Raw genomic sequence first — 8581 nt, forward strand, 5'->3', positions numbered from 1 at the left:
CCTCAGTTTCTTCATCTGTAAAATGAGGATAGTAGTACCTTCTTCAGAGAGTTAGTGTATTAGATAGGTGAACATACATAAGGTGCTTAGGATAGGGGCTGGCACTTAGGTACTCATTAAATATTGGCTGTTACTCTTGTGTTTATTATCATCATTGTTATTTATAGGACTTACTCTAGCAGGAGCCTGCTTGTTGAACCCAGTCCTTTGATGTGTAGAAACTGTGACTGCTCCACAACATCCCGTCCTCAAGCTGGCTCTTTGAGAGATTGCTGATAACGGGAGCTTGAACCTACAGTATACTAGGCAGAGAGAAACTTGAGTGAATTCAGGGCCTATAAATTCAAATGCCTTCAGGGGACAGGTGGATGGATAATAGGTGTGGGGAGTGACATGAGCAAGTATGTGTGGAGTGTGTATTCAAATTAAGATATTTTAAAACATAATGTTGGTGCAGCATTACTTCTGTGAATGCCCAGAACCTTTTCTTGCTGCAGAAAGGAGCAGGAAGTAGAGAACAGTTGGAATCGATTTATACCAGAGTTTCTCACTAGCAGCATTTGTACTGGATAATTCTTTGTTGTGTCGGGCTATCTTGTGCGTTGTAGGATGTTAGCAACTTCCCTGGCCTCTACCCACTGGATGCCGGTAGCACTTTCTCCTTCATTGTGACAACCCAAAATTTCCCCGACATTGCCAGGTGTTCTAGTTGTGGGCAGGTGGCAAAATCGCCACTGGTCTGAGAACCACTGATTCAGCCCAGACAGTTCAGCAGGCTACAGCTTAGGCTGTTCCTATTTGCCTTCCCACAGCCTCTCTCTCTGGTGGAGGGCTGTGACCAGGGGGTTAGGATGGGAGGAAGGAGTCTAGGATAAAGCTATGGAATTTGTCTCTCTAGAGACAAGGGTTCTTAACCTGGGAGGATGGGCACTCAGGGATCTGTGAACTGACATTGTAAGCAAAACTTTGCATTTGTACATGTGACACTTTCCTGAGAAAATTCATACACCCAGTGCCCTGGTGTGTGGTTCAGGGTCACAAGGAACGGGGATGATGGGCACCAGCTCCCCTAGTGTGCCTAAAGGCGCCTTGTTTTTTTCTCCCAAGGTTGGGCGGGATTCTAATATAAAAATGCAGGAAAGGAAAGTACTGATAGCAGGGAAAGATTTCTCATATTTCTATCCTTAAAAAAGCTCTGGTTGTAAATCTTAAAAAACAGAACATAACCTGGATTCCAGGCCCAAGTTTGCCAGGGACCCAGTAGTATGACCTCAGGAAAGTCCCCACAGTGCCCTAGGCCTCCCTCCCCGCAAGAGGCAAGATTCTAAATTCCAAGATCCACATTAGTTTATGTTTTTGTATCCGTCTTATTCTTTGCTGTTTTCTAAAATTCCTAATATGATACTGTAGTGTTTAACAATCAACTCTCTGGAGGAAAACCTACGTTTATAATGTTTATCGTTTTCCATGGTGTGAATACTCCAACCAAGGTTGATTTTGAGCTACCAGAGTGAAGTCCGTGAAGGCAGATTCGGGGAGAGGTGTGTATAGTGGGCTCCCCGTGAGAGCCCACACCAGCACACCGCTGGTTGCTGAGCCCCTTCTAGTGTGAGTGGCCCCCTGGCCGCTGTCACCTGTAAAGCTGGGGTGCAGTTTCTGTCACCTTGCCGCTGTTGAGTGTTCTGTGGTCTTTGCAGCATGGCATGGTCCTTCCCTCAGCAGCTTTGTTTTTCTCTCAAGTTATGAGTATAAAGATTCAAGCTTTGTCGATTGTCACTAACTCGCCCTAAATATAGTGGTTTTCAGAGCTGGTTGTGATAATTCTGTAGAATGGAATGGACACGTCACGGGAGTAACCACAACACAAGGTGTCCTCACCAACTGAGCGCACTGGTCTTCTTCCTCCACCACAGTGCTCGCACTAGCCTGGGAGCCTTGTTTATGCTGTCCCCTCAGCCTGGCGTGCCCCTTTTTCTGTCTTTATTCTGCCTACCACACATGGCCCTGTTCATGCCCTTGTCTTCAGCAAAGCCACTGAAGGCTAACTTCCAGGCGATGGCGCTACAAATGACTAAAACCTAATTTTCAAAAGGCATGCATATGCCTCATCTGAAGTCCCAGGTCACAGAGATGGGCCACTATTTGAGGACTTAATAAAGGGTTGATGAATGTTGTGATTTTATGTTTGCATTCATGAATAACAGCCCTTCCGATTAGAATTTAAGACCCAGAGACCAGGAGCTACAGCATAAACTTCTCTCCTGCCCCAATAACCTAATATGGCAGTAGTCGCTAGCTGGATAGAAGCCTTCCCTACCTGCACAAACCCTCAGCAGCGCCCCTCAGTGCTAAGTCCGTGCACAAAGCTACACATCATTTTACCTTAATTTCAACCATCGTCTTTTGCCAAATGTTCCATATAATAATGCTAACATTTATTGAGAAGTTATTCCATGCCAAGCTCTGCTCTAAGCTCAGCATTGTCTTAGAATGCCCATAACAGCTCTGGAGTCGTATGTGTATCATTATCCTCGTTTCCCTCATCAGGAAATGTACTCAGGCACAGAGAGCTGATAGGACAGGGCTGGGATTTGAACCCAGGTTGATCATACCCTTGAGCTACACTATACTGTCCCTCAAATGCGGTGGTCTCGTCTCCGCCAACTAAGCTCCGTGGGGACAAGCACCACATCTCACACTTCACACCCTCAAGCACCCACCTTAGGATCTGGCTAATATTTGGTGAATATGAATATCCATTGGCTCAATTTTTTAAAAACATGCTTTAACCATATAATTTCTACCCTGAATCATGTGTTCTCTTTAGTGAACCTGTTCCAGCTAGATATCTCTGTGAAACAGGGACGGGATAAAGTCCGAGATATGTTTATGAAGAATGCCCACGTCACAGACCCCAGGGTGGTGGATCTTCTGGTCATTAAGGTAACTGACCCTTCCTGACCCTTTTAAAGAGCAGCTAATCTACGGCCATGCCACCTTGAACGTGCCTGATCTTGTCTGATCTCGGAAGCTAAGCAGGATTGGGCCTGGTTAGTACTTGGATGGGAGACCACCTAGGAAGACCAGGTGCTGTAGGTGTAAAATAAATGAATGAATGAATATAAAAAAAGTAATAATAAAAGAGCAGCTATTAGTACTTGGATGGGAGACCACCTAGGAAGACCAGGTGCTGTAGGTGTAAAATAAATGAATGAATGAATATAAAAAAAGTAATAATAAAAGAGCAGCTAACTTGTCCAGAGCTTTTCAGTCTTCCCAGATGAACATTTGTCTCCAGGTTTTAAAAGCAACTACTGGATCAGCAGCTGTTACTTAGTGTTTCAAAGAAACAGTTGAACTTGGAGGTTATCACCTGGTTAGGTAGTTTGCAAGATGGTTCAAGGGAAAATCCATTGGAACTTGTATTTTATAACTAAAAAAAAAGATGTAGAGAGGGAAGTTTGAATTCTTCTTGAACCTCATCCCTAGAAGTTACTGCTTCACCTGGTTGCCAGCTTACAGCTAGGAGAGGTAGGCTGGTTGCCTGAGTCCTGTGTAAATGGGGTCAAATCCTGGCCCCGATTCTCTCTCTAGTTGGTCACATTAGCACCGATGGGAGCTTTAGCATGGACCAGTAACTAACGTGGGAGAAATGTTAAGCAGAAATGTAACTTAAGCCAGTCAGGTTAGGCATCCTGGGGCTGGGGCCTGCCGACCTGGACGTCTCTCCTCAGACCAGTTAGCCACAGAGTTAAAAGAATATTTGAAAGGCCTCAGAGATCATTCAGTGCCACCACCTCATTTTTCTGATGCAAAAAGTGTGGTTTAGACAGTACATTACTTACCCAGAGTGACTCAAGTCAGTGCCAGAGCATAGAATGCCAGCTTTCCGTGTCGTATTCCTTTTACTCAGCCGCTTGGACTGAAGACCTCTCCCCTCACTTGTGCAGGGAAAAATGGAACTGGAGGAAACGATTAATGTGTGGAAGCAGCGGACACATATCATGCGGTTCTTCCATGAAACAGAAACGCCAAGGCCAAAGGATTTCCTGTCCAAGTTCTACATTGGCCACGACCCATGAAGTCACTCAGTGGAAAGGTGCATGTTAATGTTTAAACACTTTAGAGCACAAATAAACTCGGCATATGATGGTCACGTCATGATAGGGTTCCACTGGCGAACCAACGGGAAGCTCTGTTTCTGCAGTCTCTCTCACTTATTGCCTGAACAAGCGGGGCAGGGTGTACACACCACCTGTTCTTTCCCTTTTCCTGAAGTGTGGTGTTTCCTGTAAATTGGATTGGATTCTCTTTCTCAGAGCTTCACATGTTGGTAAACAGGAAGGATGAAGCCATCTGTTCAGAAACTGTCATACTGAGTATGAGGCTGGATGGCTTCATTAATTTAGCTGTGTTTCTCCAGCCTCCGGGATTGGATAGTTTAGTGTCACGGCACAGATTATCCAAAATTAGTCAGCTCTTGCTGTTGGCGACGGATCAGAGCAGCACTAAGAGGTGCAGAAGTAGAGCTGACAAGCTGGGCTATTTTTCCCTGGGTCTTGAAGAAAATGGCTGCTCAGAGGCCTAGCCCTTCTGCTTGCAACAAGCAAGGGTCTTTAAAATGAAATTAACTTCCTACTCAGTTAGGCTCCCTGCTAGGGGCACAGCTGCTCAGTGTGCACACAGAGAACAGAAATATTCCAACTGTTTATGCAAATGAGTGTAGCTCTAAAGTGACAGAATAAATGTTGACCCAGGTTAAAGAACTGATCTCTGTTTGCTTTGGATGGTAGTCCTCTCTGGTCCTCCCCTGAACAGTCTGAATGCTAGAGAAAGGGGTTCGGTATAGGTACAGTTATCCCGAGGATTCCCACATTTTTCAGCACCAACGACCCCTTTATTATCTTTTCATCTAAGGAACCTAAGTTTTGAAAGACTCATTCTAATAATGGTATCTCTCAAGTAGTTTTAAACTAACAGTCAAAGCTCCTATGATTGGCATGTGACAATTAGCTAGTGTTACTCAACGCAAAAAAAAAAAAAAGGTTTAATTACCCTATGCAACTTCATTGAGGGAAAGCAGAGTTTCTGTTGGGTTTTTATAAATAATGAAAATAGGTCCCAAACCCCCATAATTATGGATCCATGAGGGCCCGGAGATCCTCGGTTGTAAATCAAAGGCCTATTACAGAAAAGACAGCGGAGACCAGAAACTGCAAGACTAGAGCCTACTCGCACTGAGGAATTCCGGCCATCACTCAGTCATACAGAGCTGAGGTTTATTATGTTTATTCATCATCTGATTGGCTCAATGGACAGCACACCTCAGGGAACCTCCCAGAGCCTGGGACTCTGGGCTGTGGTTACGGACCATGCAGGAAGCTTCACTGGAGCTGGGAGGCTGAGGGCTTTCCCTGGGCCCTTCCGCTGATAGGCAAGGAGGAGAGGCTGTGAGCATCACCATTTCTTAATTTCTGTACTTCCTCCATGACCTGTAAGAAAGGAAGGCAGCAGTAAATTGGGCAACAGCAGTCCTTTATCCGTGTACCGAAAGAATTCCACAGAGCGGTCCTATCAGTGTCAGTTTTGAGTACATTTGATTATCTATTCAGACATTTACTGAGCATTCACCACAGACCAGGCACTGGGGGCCCAAAGGTATGAAAAACATGTTCCCCGCCAGCAAGAAGCTCATGGTCTAGTAGAGTTTGGGGGGTGTGTTTTAAACACATAATACTGAGGGCCATAAGAGAGGTACTAGTCAGAGGAAGGAGCAGTCACTTTCAAATGGAGGCATGCAGGAAACCTTCATCAAAGACAGTGAAGAATTGGTGGAAATAAGACAGCAAGTCTTCCCAAGTGGGAGGAACAATGAGCCAATGCCTGGGAGTGAGGAAGAACATGAGTAATTCAGGAAACGGTGAATACTGGGGATAAGCATGGAAGATGCGAGTGAGTGACAGGTGTGATCAGATCACAGCAAGCCTGGAATGCCAGGCTAAGGAGTCAGGAGTGTTATTATTTACAGCAGTAATGCAGCCACGCAGCACCTAGCAGGGCACCAGAAGTCAACACAGGAAAGCCAAACGGGACAGGCACTGGGGGAAGGGTTCATGAGCAGTAGTGACCAGGCTCCGGTGCCCGTGTATAGGTGTCTGGGTACAGAGCTTGGTAACCAGAGCTGTCCCTGGTGAGAAACTGCAGTTTGTAAATTTCCATGTGGAGCACTGAAATGAAGCTGTGGTGGGTGTGTAAGGCGTGTTAAATTGTCGAGAAAACTTGGGGGTAATGAGAAAGAGGGTACATAAAGGGCAAATGAAAAGCCTGACTGGGATCCAACCTAGTTGGAAAGAGACCCCAGTAAATTTGTAAGTCAGTAGTTTCCGTCATCCAACATAGAGAAAAAGGCAAAATAAAAAACATTAGCCAAGTGAGTCAATTTACTGCTTCAAGTATCCAGATGCTACTTGCTACCAGGCCAGACTGCATCATAGTTCAGATGCTCCCTCTTCCTGCTCCTGGTCTATGTAGGGGAATAGCAAGCCTTACCTGTTTAGTCGTCGTCGTCATCGTCCTCTGGGACAAAAATGTCATGCTCCTCAAGTAGAGCAGCAAAGTTCTTGCTAATGAGCGTCCCAACATAGAGAAAGGGGATCACAATGGAGAACACACGGAGAAGGCCGAAGGACATCTGCAGAGGGGAAGAGCGGTGGCTGTGAGCTCCAGAGCCCACTACGGCAGGACTGCAGAAGGCCTGGCCTCCTCAGGGTCATTTCCTCCTGTGGACCCCAGACCCATCATAAGCAACTTGATTTTAAAGTCTTTGGGAAAATTCAGAGCAAGACAAATAATTAGAAGAGATAAAGTGATTTTACGGTCATCGAAGTGGATACTGGAAGGAAAAGCATAAGGTACTTAGACGTCTAAAAATTGGGGCACAACCTGGTATTTGCAGATACCCAACAGATGAGAAAGTACTAAGAGGGCTGGACTATGGAAAGAGAGTTTAGCCCTACTTGAAGACACTAAATTCATGAAAATGGATTACAAAAAGATGTACAGTGAAGGACAGTCTATACAGTTCTTCAATAGTTTCCTTGGTGACAGAAATTTGACTTTACCACATTAAATTTTAGAAACGTGTTTTGAGAAGTGAACATGCCTTTACACTGAAAGCCTAGCTATTTAGATGGACCTGGGGGAGTTTCAGTAAACTCTCAACATCTCTTATATTTTCCTATGGAGTTTTAAAAAACTAATTTTCAGCTATGCCTTTTTATAAGGCATCTCTTCCCCGGCACGGACCGTGCATCTTCGTGCTTCCTGCTGTGAAACAACCCTGAACACACTTGTCTGTGAACTAGCACAGGCCGCACTAGCTTTTAAGAATTTTTGTTTTCTAACTCCCACACAGTCCTGAAGTCAAAAGCAAACTTGTTTGGTATACGGAACTGTTTCCATTTTCCTTAGGAAACCCCAAGGGTACTGAGGGCACGTGAAAGCATTCAGTGGTGGAAAACTGGGATCCGGTGGGAGTTGTACCAGCAGGAAACCTGGATTCCAGAGCCTAACTCAGCGGCTAGCTTCGGACACTGGCTTCACCTCTCTGACTCCCCGATTCTTCATTTGTAAAAACAGTGACTGTAATAATCCCCTGCACACCCCTCAGAACTGCAAATCACATGGCTTAAGTACTAGGTCAAAACTAACAAAGGTAAGGCAGGTACACTTCATTTACAAAGTCCTGTCGTAACTCATCCCATAAACTTTATGAGGTAGACAGGGCAGAGATTACACCATTTGTCCATACTGGATGCATAATGCCGTTTTCTGGCTCCGGAGACCTAGGCTCTGCGCTCACGATAAGCTAGTGCAAAATGCCGTCTTCCTCAGTTGTTGCTCCCCAGTTTCACTCTCCTACACCCGGCTCACAGCAGGACCTAACCTGACCATTTCCTCCCACCTGTCAAAATCAGCAACGCTTTAGCGCAAAACTTTGTCCTTGATCCGTCTTCCGGCCTGACGGTCATATGATTGGCCATTGCTCCTGTCAATCAACGTCGACCCGCACATATTCCCACCACGATTGGCCGCGGCCCCTTCGCCCCGCCTCCAGGTAGACACTCACTTTCACCGGTTTGGGCAAAATGGCGCCGCTGCGAGTAACGATGACTGACCTCGACGGTACCAGGCTCAACCCCGAGCCGCCCTGTCTGGCGGAGATAGCGCCATTTTCCTTCCAGCTCGGCCCGCTCCGGAGAGCCCTGGATCGGACGGGTGCCAATGCCAGCCAGCGAGCCGCTCCGGACGCCATCTGCAGCTCCGCCCCTAGCCCCGGCACCGGGACCCCAGCGCCTAGCCCCGGTGACGGCCTCGGAGAGAACACCGCCCCAAGGCTCGCGAGGCTTTCGGGAACCAAACGAGAGGCCCAGCTTCACATTCGCGCAGTCCAGCCTAGTTCCGGTTGCGATGGGAAGGCGGCATTTGTCACGGGCCCGACGTGGTGACGTCACGAGGGTGACACCGAAGCCCCAATTCCCCGCTTCATTCCAGGCCGAGTGGGCGGAATCGTCAGCTAGGA

The 8581-nt window shown here is 46.6% G+C and overlaps 2 protein-coding genes and 1 pseudogene across 2 annotated transcripts; 2 read left to right on the forward strand and 1 right to left on the reverse strand.

Annotated features, from left to right (window-relative positions):
* The first annotated feature begins 2733 nt into the window (after positions 1 to 2733).
* Positions 2734 to 4192, forward strand: LOC120602939 (NADH dehydrogenase [ubiquinone] 1 alpha subcomplex subunit 6-like). The gene is made up of 2 exons (XM_039863310.1): positions 2734 to 2943; positions 3951 to 4192. The coding sequence occupies exons 1-2, from the start codon at positions 2749 to 2751 to the stop codon at positions 4080 to 4082; spliced, it is 327 nt and encodes a 108-aa protein (XP_039719244.1). The 5' UTR covers positions 2734 to 2748; the 3' UTR covers positions 4083 to 4192.
* LOC120603048 (uncharacterized) lies at positions 2981 to 3099 on the forward strand (annotated as a pseudogene).
* Positions 4193 to 5265: 1073 nt separating the features above from the next.
* Positions 5266 to 8481, reverse strand: SMDT1 (single-pass membrane protein with aspartate rich tail 1). The gene is made up of 3 exons (XM_039863311.1): positions 8129 to 8481; positions 6550 to 6691; positions 5266 to 5492 (listed from the first exon to the last, which is right to left on the reverse strand). Exons 1-2 carry the CDS (start codon positions 8312 to 8314, stop codon positions 6554 to 6556), a joined length of 324 nt encoding a protein of 107 aa, XP_039719245.1. The 5' UTR covers positions 8315 to 8481; the 3' UTR covers positions 5266 to 5492; positions 6550 to 6553.
* Between the last annotated feature and the right edge of the window lie 100 nt (positions 8482 to 8581).

The sequence above is a fragment of the Pteropus medius genome, unplaced genomic scaffold, assembly GCF_902729225.1.
Source record: "Pteropus medius unplaced genomic scaffold, Ma_sr-lr_union100, whole genome shotgun sequence".
NCBI classification, from domain to species: Eukaryota; Metazoa; Chordata; class Mammalia; order Chiroptera; family Pteropodidae; genus Pteropus; species Pteropus medius.

What these genes read in the sequence shown, in the direction of transcription:
- LOC120602939 (XM_039863310.1), top strand. Translation starts at nt 2,749, where the DNA reads ATGAATATCCATTGGCTCAATTTTTTAAAAACATGCTTTAACCATATA. An exon ending in TGGATCTTCTGGTCATTAAG is followed by an intron (nt 2,944 to 3,950) that starts GTAACTGACCCT and finishes TCACTTGTGCAG; the next exon opens with GGAAAAATGGAACTGGAGGA.
- SMDT1 (XM_039863311.1), bottom strand. Translation starts at nt 8,314, where the DNA reads ATGGCGTCCGGAGCGGCTCGCTGGCTGGCATTGGCACCCGTCCGATCC. An exon ending in TTTTGCCCAAACCGGTGAAA is followed by an intron (nt 6,692 to 8,128) that starts GTGAGTGTCTAC and finishes TCCCCTCTGCAG; the next exon opens with ATGTCCTTCGGCCTTCTCCG.